The sequence below is a fragment of the Elephantulus edwardii genome, unplaced genomic scaffold (assembly GCF_000299155.1).
Source record: "Elephantulus edwardii isolate Elephantulus edwardi_28Jun2011 unplaced genomic scaffold, EleEdw1.0 scaffold00270, whole genome shotgun sequence".
In the NCBI taxonomy this organism is placed as follows: domain Eukaryota; kingdom Metazoa; phylum Chordata; class Mammalia; order Macroscelidea; family Macroscelididae; genus Elephantulus; species Elephantulus edwardii.
The window spans coordinates 867,569-884,611 of NW_006400020.1; the positions used below are offsets into that span (position 1 = coordinate 867,569).

The 17,043-nt window shown below is 38.3% G+C and overlaps 1 protein-coding gene across 1 annotated transcript in view; it reads right to left on the bottom strand.

Moving 5' to 3' along the window:
- Positions 1-14,327, bottom strand: part of LOC102860062 (protein FAM13A-like) — a 111,597-nt gene extending 97,270 nt beyond the window's left edge. The window contains exon 1 of the mRNA XM_006900008.1: positions 14,292-14,327. Coding sequence (XP_006900070.1) covers positions 14,292-14,311 — 20 coding nt within the window. The 5' untranslated portion in view covers positions 14,312-14,327. The remainder of the gene's footprint in view (positions 1-14,291) is intronic.
- Positions 14,328-17,043: the final 2,716 nt, after the last annotated feature.

Genomic DNA, 17,043 nt, shown 5'->3' on the forward strand with positions numbered 1-17,043 from the left:
TGAAGCTATGCATATTCCTCTCACAGAGCAACTGGAGGATTTGAACTGCACACATTTGTGTCGGCAGCACAACTCCTCACCTCTAAGGCACCAGCAGTGGGTTCAAATTGCCAACATTTTGGTTAGCAGCCAATCACAAACTACTTGCATCACTTGTAGATTTTCTCCTTTACTGTTTATTTACAATAAACTATGAGGTAGGTTCTACTGTTTTCCCTATTTTCAGATGAAAAAAATTAAGACGCTATGTAATTTATTACCCACAATCATGAAGCCAAAAGTGATTGGGTTAGAATTTGAACTCAGAAAGTTTTAGTCTGGAGGCTAAGCTCTTAATCATTATGCTAGACTATCTTTTAATCTGTCACTTACTCTGAGAAACTCAATGGAGTCATCTTTGTATACAGAGGCTTGGACTTAAGTATTTTACATTTATTTTAATTATAACCATTTCTTTTCTGCCTCACAAGGCCTGTTATTCACAGGGTTCCCAGGCTACATGACCCACAATGAGTCTTGTGCTGTTCTGTTTACCCTTAACTGGAACAGGCAGTCCTGCTTTTGATGCTTTGTGGCTCACCCAGTGTAAATTCAACACTGTATAATTAACTCCTGTACTTCCCTTCTCAATAGAGTTGCAAAACTTTGGCTTCGGGAGCAGGGAGCAATGTGAACAATGCTTCAAGGAGAACCAGAAGATTCAAAAGGATATGGATCTGCCAGATGCTAAAAGCATTCTAAACACAAAAAAGCATAAGTTTAGCCAATCAATCTCCCTGATAACTCAGGAGGAAGAAGAAGATGAGTTTCCTGTCTTATGGTCCACACATTTTTATCTTTTTTGTTATTAATGGAACTCTGATGTTTTCATGTTTGATTTCTGGAGTGGGGCAAGGGAGATGGAAAGAAAGATGATGAAGAAACAAATAAAGAAATAATAAGACCAGGTTCTAAGATGTCTAATTCTGTAAGCAAGGATTTATCAAACTTGAATGTGCACAGCAATCAACGAGGGAGCTAACAGGCTCTGATTCAGTGACTATGGGGTCTGGCAGAGCTCTTCGTCTTAAGCTCCTGAACTGCAAATGCCATTGTTCTGAGGACCACTAAGAGACGAGGCTCTAAAATCTTGCACCTAGAATTCCTTAACATTTCAGTTACTAAGATAAGCAGAATAGCTATTTAAATATTTTATTAATAAAAATACCATTTTGAAACATACAAAGCAATGTCAACAAAAGGCAAGGTTAATAAATAATCAGAGCTATCTCACTCAGTCTTAAAGAGCTTTTTTCAGAATGTAAAGAAGTGACTAAATTAATAGTAAAATTTAGTGGTTAAACAATATACTTTTGATGGCACATTTCTGTCAAATTTATATTTTTTAAAGATTTTTTTCCAGTATGACTAATGTGTTTACACTTCTAATGCGTGCACTGTTTTAATTTTTTTTTTTTTAAATCCTTATGAGAAGAAAACATTTTTTTCCTTGGCAATCAGAAATGAGAAGTTCTGGCTTGACACTTTAATTAGCTGAAATTGTAGGCACACTGTTATTCAGCTTGACTGCTTTGTGCTGATTTCTCCATACAGAAAAGGAAAGGCCTAGTTAATGATCTCTCTAGTTGTCTTTCCATTTTAAAAGTTTACAACATGATTAAATTTAAATGTATTGCTCTAAAGTTAAATCATTACAAAAAATTTATAGTTGCACATTTACTTTTATGACACAGAATGGTCATATTTGTGGTTTATTTGGTTCTACATTATCACAGGTCAGGTATCCAACCACTCCCATCATTCCTATGGGATATGCTTAATAATTCACCAATAACAAGATTTCTAGCACATTTAATGATAGAGATTGCTTCCATAAATATGGTTTATTCATGGAAATAATTCTATGACAGATAAAAATGCAATCAACATTTATACAAAGTAAATAAGTTCATGTGGAAAATAATGGTTTCCTTCAACTATATGTGGCTTGGAGGAAGTGAAGTCAAGATATTTCTTACAGGCAAAGGTAGTGAAACTTCCTCTCTTATACTTGGGGCCTGTTGACAACAGCAGCACTTGTAGCTTGAAGTTGCTGACTGGTACACAGTATTAATGTACAAAGTTGCATTAGGAAAAATGGAGAGTCAATTTATCCAAAGATACCTTGGCGAAAAGACCTAGAAATCAATTTTAGAAAAATCTGTCCTTGAAAATCCTGTGGAAAACATAATTCTTTCCTGACATGCATGGGTTACCATGAGTCTTGAACCAACTGGTAACTAGCAATGCGTAGTTTGTTTTTATTTTTCATTAGCTGGGTAACAACACACATTTTTAAGAGTCCCTGCCTGATCTGACAGCTAGAGTGCTCCTTACAGGCAAAGATGGCATGTTGCTAGGAGAAGCAATTACCTGGAAGGGGACCTCATGCTTGGGAAGGTGGAGGGTCAGGGAAAATGAAGTAGACCTTCAACGGATGGATGGACATGGTGATTGTTGCAATGGGCTCAACTGTGTCAGAGATGATGAGGACGGCACAGGATAGGACAGGGATCAGGTCTGTTGTTCATATGGTTGCTATGAATTGTACTTGACATCGCCTAACAACAACAGCAACACCACAGCGGTCAAGCATTCTAATGCTAACTGAAAGGCTGGTGGTCTAATTAAGGAGGAGGAAGTAGCAGTCTGCTTCCATAAAGGGTACAAGCTTGGAATCACTACAGGACAGTTCTACAATGTGCTATAGGCTCCTAAGGGTCAGAATTGGCCAGACAAAAAAAAAAAAAAAAAAGAATTGGCCAGACCGAAACAAACCAAACCAATCTCACATGTAGAGCTATGTGGTCATGACAAAACCTACTTTCACCGGTGACACAGCTGAATTTTCTATCGTGTGGATGAAACTAGGGTGCTACCTGGAGGCAAGGATTCTGAAGCTCCATCTGATATACTCTGGGCATGTTGCAAGGAGGAACCTTGGAGAGGGACATCATGCTTGGGAAGGTGGAGGGATAGGGCAAGAGAAGACTCAGGATGAGATGGACTGACTCAGTGACTGGGGTAATGGGGTAGGTGAGTCAGAGACAGTAATTTGGCACAGGATAGAGCAGGATTCAGAACTGTTGTACAAAGGGTCCCTACGAGTCACAGGCAAGTTGATGACACATAACAACAACAACAACATTGGTGTGGTCATTTGAAATGCATTCTAAGCCTACTCTGATGTACATTCTATAACATCCTTAAATTTCTTTAAGTTATAATCTATTAATAAAACCCTAACCACAATAATTTAATTTTTTCATTTAAGTCTCTCTCTCTCTCTCTATATGTATATATGTAAATATACTACCTCTTGGTCCCCTTTCCCTTAACCATTCATTTCATTCTAAATCTATTCTCTCTTTACAGCTTTCTAGTATTATTTCAAGGAGGCCAGTCATGTTCTTTAGCATATTCTGAGAATATTATTTCTAAGTTCTGTTTTGAATCAATTATTTTTAAGAAATATTTAAAATCTATATTTATTCTGAGACTTCAGGGCAAACCATTCTTCCTCTTAGTTTGCAATTTCTCCTAACAAATCCCACATGGCATATTTCTGTTTAGTAGTTCTTGCTGTTTAGTTACTATCTAGAAGATTCCAATTCATCAGTGACCCCATGTGTAGAGAGCAGAACTGCTCTGTAGGGGCCCAAAGTCAATGTTCTATATCCTCTTTGGTGAGTAGTAGCTGGGATCTTAAAAGCTTGCAGATGGTCATCTATGTTGCAGCTTTTGGTGACTCCCTGTTGAAAGTAAATAAAAAAAACAAAACAAAAAAACAAACACAAACGACAATTCAAGGAGACAACTAGTCCAAAGACTGAACTATTTAAGTTTCTGCTTTTTAAAGTCTTCAGTAAAGTCCAGAGCCAAGAACCATTCATATACACAAAGTTTTTTGAAGGGCGAGGGAAGCCTAATGATCCACACAAAACTCAACCTACATGACCTTAACTCCAGAACTGGACCATGTCCAGCTACCACTGTGGACTGCTCTGAAAAGACTCATAATAGGAGGTCCTAGGGACATTCTTCTAAGAGATACAGTACTGGCCTGTCAATTTGCTGTACTGAGATAACTTAGGGTTACTGTGATTCTGAACACTGTGCCACTGGTGTGTCAAATACCATAATGGTTACCAATGGTGGACAGTGATTGGTGGAGCTCCCAGATTCAGACAGGCTTGGAACCAGAAGTGGCATCCACCTCCTAAACAACATGCCTCTGGAAACTCTATGGACTTAGAGAAATGACAATAGTTATAGAACAGGGTTCAGGTCTTTTCTTAATATGGTTGCTATGAGTTGTGTTTGACTCAACAGAATTTAACAACAGATAGAGTGACAAAAAAAGTGGACCTAAACTCAGTAAAATGATAATAGGCCAGGCTCACTGGTTTAACAGGGCTGGGTGGGCTCCTGATGCTATGACTCTTAGACATCTCAAAAACCTGCCACTGAAAGTCTTCTCCATAGCTCAATGGTCAGGTAAATGATAGGTCTATTAGTGACCCCAGGAAGACATGGCCTCCTGAGAAAAATCAGCTCTTTGAGATCAAAAGAGCTGCATTTTCCCAGAGTTAAAGGTCAGAAAGTAGGAAGGGATAGGAAAGAAGAGTGAACAGAAATGGCAAGCACAAGGAGGAAACGAGAAGAGTGTTATTACATTGTGATAACTGCAATCAATTTAACAAAAGAAAATGTATATGAACTGCTAAATGGAAAACCAATTGGTACTAAAAACACTCACCCAAACTACAATTCAAACTCAAGCTCATTGCTATTGAATCAGAAGTGCCTCAATAGCTGACCCTCCAGCAGATTTCTGGAAGCTGTAAATCACATAACAGATACATCTTTCTTCCTTGGAGCTGCTGGTAGATTCAAACACCAGAGTTAATCTGTGGGTTGGCAGCACAACTTCCTGTGGACTATGCCACCAGATGTCTCTAAATTACAATTTTTGTTGTTGCGTGCCCTTGACCCAAGTGTGACTCATAGTGACCCTGAACTCTGTCCTAGCCTTTGCCATCCTCAGCATCTCTAATATACTTGAGTTCAATGTTGCAGTCACTGTGTCAATCCATCTTGTTGAGGATCTTCCTCTCTTTTGCTGACCCTCCATCTTTCTAACCACGATATCCTTGTCTAAGAAATAGCCTCTTTTAGCAACCAATAGAAAAATGGAGAAAAAAAAAAATAGCCTACACAAACAAACCCGCCAAAAACAAAACAACACACAACAACAACTTAAAACAAAAAGGACTGCTGATCCACAGTGGTTATAAGGGGAGAAATGAATCTAGATAGAATCATTGCCAACAACCTGGGTGAGTAAATTGTCCTAAGTAGATGATTTATCCCTCTTTCCACTGAAAACCCTAACGCCTACGTAGGTGGATTTACTGTTTGGTCCAATTTTATGACTAATCTGGAGTATTAGGGAGGGAAAAAAAAGCCATTTGTCTTTGTGCAACATACACTTGAGAGAATGCACTAAATCCAATAATCTTGCCGGCTTTATCCCCTTCTCAGATGCTTCGTGTTGGGTTGACCGAGAATCCCAGGGAGATCCTCTGTCATCTCTGTTGTTGGATGGATATAAAAATAAAGAAGCTAATGGAGGGAAAGAGGTAGAAAAATCCCTACAACCCCACTTGGGATGTCGCAGTTAATAAGCTTCTATTCAGCTAGGAGAACGTTACTTCTTTTTTGGTCAGTGCAGTAGACAGTGGAAAAACTCCAAGTCAGTCCCTCGCCTGCCTTCCCCCACAACCTTCTTTCTCTGTGGCTAGTGGTAAATTCAGATGGGAGAACATGAAGTCTGAACAGTAAAAATATGTTTTGCAGTCCATTCGCATTGATGATGTGATAAATGGCTACTTTTACCATTTTTTTACTGTGCTCTCTCTAGTGTTTATCTTTTGTTACGGGAGTTTAGATGATAAACTAGCTTTCTGGAATTACAGAAAGTAACCTACTGCTAATCTAAAGTAGGAATTAACATTTTATTATCAAATTGATTTTAGTAAAAAAGAGACTCATAGGGAACTAGGGAAACTGAAACATAAACTTGTAGCCCATCAGCAGTAATTTGCTTGCATGTGATATTAGTGATATTGTTAGTTTTCACATTCTGTTAGATCACCTTAATGGGAATGGGTCAAATAGAGATCTCTTCCTGTCAGTTGGCAACGTAGCTGTCCTTCAAATTTCCTGACATAGACTGGTGAGCACGTCCAAGGCTGTGTCTGTTAGTTGAAACATGTCAATTGGTATCCATCGATTCCTGGGGCCTTATTTTTTGCCAATGCCTTCAATGCAGTTTGAACTTCTTCCTTTATTACCAGTGGCTCTTGATCATTTGGTTCTTCCTGAAACATTACAGTGTTGATCAATTCTTTTTGCTAAAATGATTCTCTGTATTTCCTCCATCTTCTCTAGATGCTTCCTGGGTCATTCGAGGTTTTGCCCAAAGCATCTCTAAGTATCTTTGGCTATGTAAAAAAAAATATGATCAGTGATTTTCAGGAGTTGTTGTTGTTGTTATGTGCCATCATCGAGTCGCTTGCGACTCATAGTAACCCTATGTACAACAGCCCTAAACTCTGCTCTGTCCTGTACCAATCGCACTGTCTCTGATATACCCATCCCAATTACCCCAGTCACTGAATCAATCCACCTCATAGAGGGCCTTCCCCTCCTGCACTGTCCCTCCACCCTACCAAGCATGATGTCCCTCTCCAAAGACCAGTCTCTCCTTACATGTCCAAAGTATGTTAGACAAAGCCTCAGAATCCTTGCCTCCAAGGAGCCGCCCAGTTTAACCTTCTCCAGGATGAATCTATTTTCCGAGCAATCCATGGTACCCTCAACACTCTTCTCCAGCACCACAGCTCAAAGGCATCAATTCTCCTATCCTCCTTGGTCATTGTCCAACTCTCTGATGCATAACAATTGACTGCAAAGACCATGGCCTGTATCAGATGCACCTTAGTCTGCAGAGTACAAAGAGTTTTCAAGAGTACAAAATCTAATGTGGAGTTCCTAAAAAAGTAAGTCTTTACATATTCTTCACCATGAAATAAAGGAGAGCTCTTGTGGCCTAATGGCAAGAAGTTGTACTGAAATCCCAAAGATATGTGGTTCTAATCCACTAGCTCCTCCATGAGAGAAGGATGGGCAATCCTCTTCCCCTGTGATTAACTGCCTCTGAAAACCCACCTGAGGGTTAGCTTTGGGTCATTTCCAACTTATTGGTACACAAGACCAACATGAAATAAAGAGCCCTGATTGATGGTTGCTAATCAAATGTTTGGAGGTTGAAATTTACCCAGTGGTACTGTGGGAGAAAAACTTGGCTATCTGCTGTGGTCGTGTGGTCTGGAGTGAACTCTGCTGGCCAAAGGGCCTTTCTGGTAGTTTGGACCTACCTACCATAAGCAACTTGGGGAAAAAGATGGACACTCTCTTCCTGTGCTACTTACAGCCTCAGAATCCCATAGAAGGTTAACTCTGAGTCAGTTCTGACTTAACAGCACCAGAATGATGATGGTATGATCTGCTTCTATAAAAAAATCATAGCCAAGAAAACCTTCAAGTCATCTCAGCTCACTGTCTTCCAGTGGGACCTTCCAGCAGGTTCTCAGAGGCAGTAAACTACATGGAAGGAGAGTGGTCCAACTTCATCAGAGCAACTGGTGGATTTGAATTCTTGCTATTTCCTTTGCTTTGGTAGTGCAATTCTCTATCCTAGGCCACCAGAGCTCTCAAGAAACTTTAGGGGTTAGTTTTACTCTGTCACATGAAGTTCCTATGAGTTATAATTGACTTGAGGGCATCTAACAGTGGTTTCCCCAACTGTGCATCAAAATGTCTATGAAGTTTTTTGAAAGTATAGATACCTCAGCTCTCTCTGAGACAGAGAAGTTGGCCACTGAGAGCCAGGCATTTTTAAAGATCTCTACAGACGAAGATGCTGTGAATCCTTGGTTAAGAGGCACTATTCTAGTTGACTATGATGATGAAAAGAAATATTTTAGTATACAGTTATCTGCATCTGGCAGACATCCGAATGGCTAGCTATTTGAATAGCCATCCTAATAGATGACTTCATCATTTTCATTTAAAAAAATTCATTCATTAATTAGACAACTTGTTTTTTTATTTATTTCACTTACTACATCATAAAATGTACCTATGGACAAATAAATATTTGATATATGATATTTTTCCAACATAATCTCATGAGGTAATAAGTAATTTTAACTTATAAATGACAACCTAGGAACTACATATTCTACTTAAAGAAAGTTTTTTTAAAAAAGAAAAATATAACCCCAAAATTGCAAAAATACAAATTCTAATACAAGTTGTTTGGATAGATAGTGCCCCAAAAAAGCTGTCTAATAAAGAAAAATGTTCTGTTAATCAGGTAAGAAGTAGTATGACATAACTTCTAGATATCATCAAACAGCAGATACTATTTTTATTTTCATTTATCTAAGCGTAAGTTTTTTTCTTCTTAATAAATTCTACAGTTTAAAGACTTTTGTAAAACTGAAACCTGAACCAGAGCTTCTGGGTTCCAACTACCAAAGACTAACAAAATAGAGAGCAGCTTGGATTATCTTTAGAGGCAAGGATGGTGCGACCTCCTCTCACATACTCTGGATATGCCATCAGGAGGGGACAGTCCTTGGAGAAGGAGAGGATGCTGGGTAAAGCAGAGGCACAGTGAGAAAAGAGGAAGAACCTCAACAACATAGATTGACATAGTGACTGCAACACTGAGCTCAAATACAGCAATGGCTGTGAGGATGGCGCAGGATCAGGGCGTGTTTTGTTGTGTGGTACGTGAGGGTGATGTGATTCAGAACACGGAACGAGTCTGTTCACCAAACCACTAGCTTAAGAAGTAAATGTGTTTGATGTTCATTTTGGGAAAATTAAAAATGGATGAATTACTGAAACTCATGCTAATCAAATCCAAATCTGTTAAAATAGTGGTTTCTCTTCAATTTGTACTGTCAAAACTAGGGCTAAAACAGACAAAAAAATTCTCAATTCTTGAGTTTAGATTGCAGGGAGGTCGGGGACCAAACAACACCAGAAAAGAGGAGATAAGTGTAGCTTCTAGAACCAAGCAAATCAAAACAAAGTAACTGCTGTAAGCTTGTCAGGACTCTGGCAACCCTCCAAGTTTCTGATGCTACAAATCTTAATGAGAGAAGACGGTCCACCTTCCACCTACAGAGCTAATTTTTGATCTACTGACTTTTTGCTTAACAGTGCAACTGGTAACGCACTCCATCACCGGCACTCTTTAATTACTAGATGATTTCAGATAAATAAGGAAGAAGACTAGGTGAGTTGTTCAGAGCCTGAAGAACAAGACTAGCTCCTATTATAGGCATTGTATCCCCTTTGGCACATAGAGCTAGACACATAGAGTTACCATCACAAAGTAAGTAAAGATAATGTTTCCGTGTGGCTATAACAGAAATGCTCTCTTGTTTTGGTTGAGGGTCATTGTGGGATGTTTGGTTGTTTTCTTTTTGTTTGCTTTTGGGTTTTTTTAAATAATTATTAAAGCCTCTTGTTTAGAGTCAACAAAACCTCCTGGAGGGCTCTTATATTTAATAAGCCAGGTCTGAGGTATTATATTTTAATCCTTTGCTAACTATATTTTGGAGGAACATTCTTCTAAGTCATACAGCACTCTTCTGTCATTTTGCTGTGCTGAGGTAATCTGGGTTTTCTGTGATGCTGAAGCTTGTACCACTGGGGTCTCAAAGGCCATAATGGCTGCCCATAGTGGAGCTCCCAGTTTTGGGACAGGTTGGGAAGCAGGAGTGGCATCCACTTCCTAAACCACATGCCTCTGGAAACTCTATGAACTTGGAGAAATGAGAGTTATAGAAAGTTATAGAAAGGGTTTTTGTTCATGGAGTTGCTATGCACCATGTGCAACTTGACGGCAATCAACAACAACAACAACAATAACAGAAATACCACAAATAAGTGGCTTTAACAATAAAAAATTAATGTTTTATAGTTTGTTGTTGTTATTTGCTGTTGAGTTAGAACTGACTCGTAGTTGACCCTCCAGTGGGTTTTCAGAAGCAGTTAATTGCACAAAAATTGCATTTTTCTTTCACATAATAGCTGATGGATCTGAACCACATGCCTTTGGATGAGCTGGAGCTATGAGTCGGTTCAAACTCAATGGCACACAACAACAACAACAACTCTCAGGGGAAGGAAATCACAGAACTCAAAACTCAGTTTTGCAGATACTAGAGATTCAAATAAATGGTGGCAGACCCAGACAAGGACTACGACCTATCTGACTGGAATACAGGGAAAAGCATACATACACTAAGAGGCTGAATGTGGACAGAATAACCACAAGTGGTTTTGCTAGAATCCGAGCAGTTGAGACAGGGGCTCTTTTGCTTTGGATTCCAGTCTGCAACATGAAAGAGGCTAGGATACAATTTCTGCACCAAGGGTTTTTTTCACCTTAAATTTGTAGGGTTGTGTTTATTTGTGCCACTCTCACTCAGGGTCTGGCACACCTTAGCTTTGCCTTTTCCTTCCTTAATCATTTCAATGGCGCTGGAGGTCCCTAATGAGTATCTGGGGAACAATGACACCTACTGTTTGAGCTACTGTAGCTGCAATAAACTTATCAAATGGTATCACAACAGGTGTAGATCTGTAGCTACTATTTCTGTCCTACATAAAAAGGGACAAAGAGCTCTGTGGTGAGTTAACTGGGATTAGGGAAGGGAGAGTTCTTATCACTGAAGATATTTAATGTAGAAGTATAAGTGACAGTGAGTCTACTTAAAAGAATCACACCTAATTATGAAGGGACCCTGGGTGGCCTAGTGGGTAAGAAGTTGCACTACTAACCCAAAGGCAGATGGTTCAAATCTACCAGCTGCTTCTTGGGGGCAAAGGGCACAAACTCTTTCTGTGCTAGTTACAGCCTCTAAAAATCCACATTCCACAAGGTAAAAATAGAGCAAGATGCCTATTGAAATGGTCTATCTGGTTCCCTGTCCCTGTATCCCATCTTCTTTCTCAAGCAGAAGCTAGGTCCTAGGATCTGTATTTAAGTAATTCAGGTAATTCCTTTCTCAGCCACTTCCCTAAAGGCTTTCCCATCTCTGCTTTCATAAGCAATCCATTGTGCCTTATGCGTGAATTCTAATGCTGTATCCTTGTATAAACCTTATTTCTATTTAGTTTGTAAGACTAACAGAATCATATGATGTTGTTGTTGTTAGGTACCATTGAGTACGACCCTATGAACAACAGCTATAATGTTATAAAATTATATATAAGAACTTTTAAAGCCTGTTATTTCAGACCATTATTTTCATACTGATGAAAATTATCTGCTTAAACTAAATCATCATATGGAAAGGATGTCTGTTGGCAACTTGTCCTTTTTCAGCAACTCTCAACTTTATGATAAATGTTGGCTAGTGTATACATTCGTTCTTCCCACCACTCCAACTTCTATTATATTTTAGTTTGTATGATTTTTAACACTGAAAAGGTCAAATAGATTCTATCGAAAGTTTAAAAATTTATTATTATCAGTTTTCCTTTCCTTTCACTCTGAAAGCACAGTTTGTTTCTAAATACTCCACTAATGAATCAGGTATTGTAGCTAGGTATTTACAATATCTGCCATACTATAAAACACAAGTAAACAAGGATGGTAAGATTTTATTTCACATACTTCAGGCTAATGCTAGGAGAGGGAGTGCTTGGAGAAAGACATTATGCTCTTCAAAGCAGAAGGTGAATAAAAAAGAGGAAGACCTTCAATGAGACAGGGTGACCCAGTGACTACAACAATAGGCTTTAAAGGTAGCAACAATATAAGGCTGAATCAGGACTGAGGAGTGTTTAGTTAGTTCTGTTGCACGCAGGGTTGCTATGAGTCAAACGGACTCAATGACATCTTACAACAAGACACATCTATGTGTCTTTGAGGGTTTACAATCTAGAAACAATTTTCTCCACATGTTTTTTTCTCAAATGTTATTGTTGTTGTGTACTCTCAAGTTGGAACCGACCCACAGCTGACCCTCCAGCAGGTTTTCAGGTGCAGTTAACACATTGGAGGAGATTCCCCATCCTTCTCCTGCAGAGCAGCTGGTGACTTAGAGCCGCGTGCCTTCAGGATTACAGTGCAGCTTTTTGCCACTAGACTACTATTATGTTGTTATGTGCTGCCTAATTGCCTGTGCCCCATAGCGACATTATGTACAGCAGCTCTGAAGCCTGCCCTGTTCTGAGCCAGTCTCATTAATTCCAACACAGAAACCTCACTGCCCCAGTTAATATGTCAATCTATCTCATCCGGGGTCTTTCTCTCCTGTTCTGTCCCTCCACCTTTCCGAGCATAATGTCCTTCTCTGAGGACTACTCCCTCCTGGCCATGTGCCCAAAATATGTGAGACAGAGCTTCAAATTCCTAGCCTCCAAAGAGAAACTTGGTTTCACCCTCACCAAGGAGAGGCCACCATAGTAAACAAAATAAAATCCATTACTATCTAAATCACAGATTGATGTGACCCAGAGCAATAAAATCCAATCGTCAAAGGAGTGGTTCTAATTTGCTTGCATCATCCAATGCTATAGTATCTGGTATGGTGTAAACCTTAATTTCCATAGCATATAAAAATAATCATTTGTTTGATATTCCTGTGTGTATTTACATCATGGATTCCAGAGCCACAGTGTTCCCAGTAACAACATCTTCATGTGTCCACTGTAATTGCATAGTTGAGATAGTCCACGAACCAGAATATGCTGATTTAGCTGGCAGAAAACCAGGGTGAATAAAATGAACCACCATGTTGTCTCAAATTGAAACCTCAAATGTTCCCTCCTTTACCACAAAGTGATTATGCAATATGTTTCAAGTCACTAAAGGGCAGAACATACTGAAAAGCTGTTACTAGTTTATGCTTGAAGTGCTATGATACATTTCCGAACTACTGGTACCAAAAAAAAAAAAAGTAAATTTTACTCTGGTTCTGCAGAAACAATTCATATTAATTATTAAGTTAAACAAGTTATATATTACATTTTATATCCTGGTATTTCTTTTTAAAAGTAGTGGTTTTTCAAAGCTGGGGAAGAATAAAGTAAAACCTTTAGCACTGTTTAACTCGTATGATCATGGCATATTACATATGTTTTCCAAACTTCTGGAGTAGGCAAGGAAAAAATACAATAGGAAAAACTTGAGCTTAGGCTATACCCAAGTTTGATTATTTATTCATCGAAAACCTGCATCTATACAGTGACTTTCTGGTCACTGGAGAAATAAAATACTGACTGTCATGATCTCATATAACAACTAATTCTATGAGTTCTGGTGGTCTAGTGGCAAGAAGCTGCACTGCAATTGCGAAGGCACACAGTTTGAGGCTACCAGCTTGCTCCGCACCAAGAAGGATGGGCAATCTCCTCCTGTGCTTCACAACATCTACCATAGGGTCAGCTCTGGGTCGGTTCCAACTCTACAGAACACAACAATAACAACATGCTGACTTTATAGAAGTTAGATGGAAAAGAATAACTCAATTCTAGAAATTTGTTTAATGTTGAATAAATGAACTAACATGATCTGAGCTTTCTTCCATGTATGATTGCCCTTCTTCCCTTCAATACACAGAAAATAAAACTGAAAAAAAAACCCCTCATTGCCATCAAGTAGGAACTAACTCATAGCAGAACCTCAATGGGTTTCCTGAGGCTGCAAATCGCAATGGAATGGAGAAGACTGCTTCTCTTTCTCCTGTGGACCCACTGGTGGATTCAAACCACAAGACCTCTCTTGCTGCCTTTGGGTTGAGTCTGCAACTCCCAATGGACTATGGCCTCACAGAGGTTTTTATTTTTTATTATAGTCTAATCCTTGAGATTTTTTTTTTAAAATTTAAATGGTTAGCCAGACATCTGTGAATTATAATTATTTTAAAATATCAGAAACCAAAAATAACTTTCCCTCTTTTCAACTAGAGTACATTGCTTTTTAAGTGATCTTAAATAAAAAAGAAGACAATTCAACAGGAACAGTATGTTGAAAGGAGCCAGTAAGTGTAGTCTGGCCACAGTGTAGAAGGCTCTGCTGAAAAGGATTTGAAAACAAAGACGCTATTAACCCTCTGCCATCACCATGTAAGGTTCAACAAAAATCAAATAAATACCTCAAATATAAAGGTGACATAGGTCTTTCCTCATCTTGTGAACTAAAAGGAAAATAAATTTTGAATTAATGTACATTTCTATCACTAACATAACAAGTTAATTTTACTAAATTTCTGTTCTGCTTATTACTTCTTTTAAACAAATATCTATTAGAGCTCACATCACCATGAAGTAGAGTGAGTGGAGCATACTGTACATTGGAAATGCTCACCTATACAAGGCAATTACTTCTTGAAAGGAGACCATCAAGGGAGGTTTCTTTCAAGATTAGGCTTAAGGCAAAAGTAACTCATGACACACTGTCAGGAGGAAATTTTACTATCTTATTCCAAAACATGACCAATCCAAGCAATCAAATGTTACACATTAACCCTTGGATTGACCATATGCAGTTATCTTAATAAAGCTAACTGCAGCCATTAACATGACGATAAACATAACAACCAACAATATATTCTTTTTAAATATGAACTACTGCAAAAGCAAATTCCTTACACATACAATATTCTTAGTTCCCGCTATGGAGTTGATCCTGATTCATTAAAACCCCGTAGGAGAGTGCACAATCACGTCTATTACCTAGTAAGAATAATATTGAAGGATACAATAAAATTAGAAAAATATATAAATATCCTTAACATAAAAGCTAGTGCTCTGGCCTTTCATTCATAGGGCCGCTATGAGTTGTCTACGACTCGACGACACCTAATAACAACAACAACATAAAAGCTATGTAAATCTATATAAGCTAATTTCTAACAATGTAACAATTAGTACTAAAATTAAACTTCCATTCCTTTAGCCTGTTTTTCTTCTTATCAATGACATTAAAGCTTAGAACAAATAAATCCATTTAGTGTCTTTAGAAGTGGTCTTCGAACATTTTTGATTATGTACTCATATTTTATAAGGAAGCACTCCCTTCAACTCTATGACTAATTGAACATCTATGTAAGTTTTATGAAAGATTAAATAGATAAAATAGAAAAGTAAAAGTTGTTGTTATGATGTGCTGTAGAGTCACTTGTGACTCATAACGACCCTATGTACAACAGCCCTAAACTCTGCTCTGTCCTGTATTCAGTTGCCCTTTCTTTCATTCTACGTGTGTTCTGTTGTACATAGGGTTTTATTAGATAAAATTAAAGACAAGCTCTTATCTCCCCCCCACCCACCCCCCCAGGAAGCTCTTATTTTTTTATACCTCTGTAGTTTATCTTGTTCATCACTTGAAGAATCCACCTTCTACCATTAGGGAAAGTTAACTCTTTAGCTTACTCCTGTTGTTTTTTTTCTCTGCTTTTGCTTGTTTCATGTTCTTTGCATCATTGATGAAAAGAAAAAGTTTGCTTAACTTTGTAATATTATACTGTTGTTCTTGTGTACCATAGAGTGGGAACCGACTCATAGGTGACCCTCCAACATTTTCAGAGGCAGTTAATCACTAGGGAGGAGATTTCCAATCCTTCTCCCACAGAGTGGCTAGTGGCCTTGAACCTCATGCCTTCAGGATTGCAGTGCAACTTTTTGCACTAGCCCAACAAAGCTCCTTAATATTATATTGTTATTGTGATTGCCTTTGAGTTGAGCATAACTCATAGTGAACTTATAAACAAAAGACCTGAAACCTTTCTATAACTATTGACATTTATCAAAGTTCATAGAGTTTCCAGAGGCATGTAGTTTAGGAAGTGGATGCAATCAATAAACTCTTATTACAAGTTACTGCATAAAATCAAAACAAAACAAAAACCTGTCCTAGTAGTTGTAAATGTTCCAAATTTTAAATAGAAAATAAACTCCCCCAAATGAAGCATATTACCATGGAGTTGTTCCTGACTCATAATGACCCTAGAGAACATAGACTATGACATCATATTTTTCATTCTCTCATAATTTTGGTTTCCAGTTTCAATACGGCACAGATACCCTAATGCCCAAGTTGTAAAACTTTTTTTAAACTAATTTTAAGGAATATTTACAGAGATTTTGGATTTCCATTCATTCATTGTTGCCCATCACACCCCACCCTCAGTTTGCTCTTCTCTTTGAAAAGTAAAATTCCTTCGTTGGTATACAATCCCCCCACACCCCCCACCCGCACCCCAAATATACTCTACTCTGTAACCTTCATTCCGGACTCTTATGATAATCATAATGCCCTAAAATATATTGATTTTAAACTGTTCTCTCCCTCATCGGTTTCAATGCAGTATACAAAACTCATCCAGTTTTTGTCATTCTTACCCTAACCCTGATGTCAGTCCCATTCTACAGCAGTGGCACTATGCAGTGTTTGTCCTTTTGTGACTGAGATATTTCTAATGTTATAATTAGTGTACTGATTCTACCCATTTGAATTGTAGGTAACAGGTCATCCTTATTTATAGACTGTGCTTTGTTGATAGTCTTTTCTTTAGTAGCTCAGTAGTAAGGAATTGAACTGTTAAACCGAAGGCACATGGTTTGAATCTCCAAGCCACTCCACAAGATGGTAATCTCCTTCGCTGTGATCTACTGTCTGAAAATCCACTGGAGGGTCAGCTATGAGTTGGTTCTGACTCAACGGCAATGAGGCTTTTGATATTTTTTTTTTTGTTATCACCATATCCTAATTACTTCTTAATGAGAATGGTACAGGTATAGGAAATATTTGTTCTAACACATAACGCCACTAAAAGTCTAAGGAATTATCTTGCTGCTCTTTTTCAATTTGTTGGAGATGCTGGGTTAGAGAGTCAATGGTCCTTT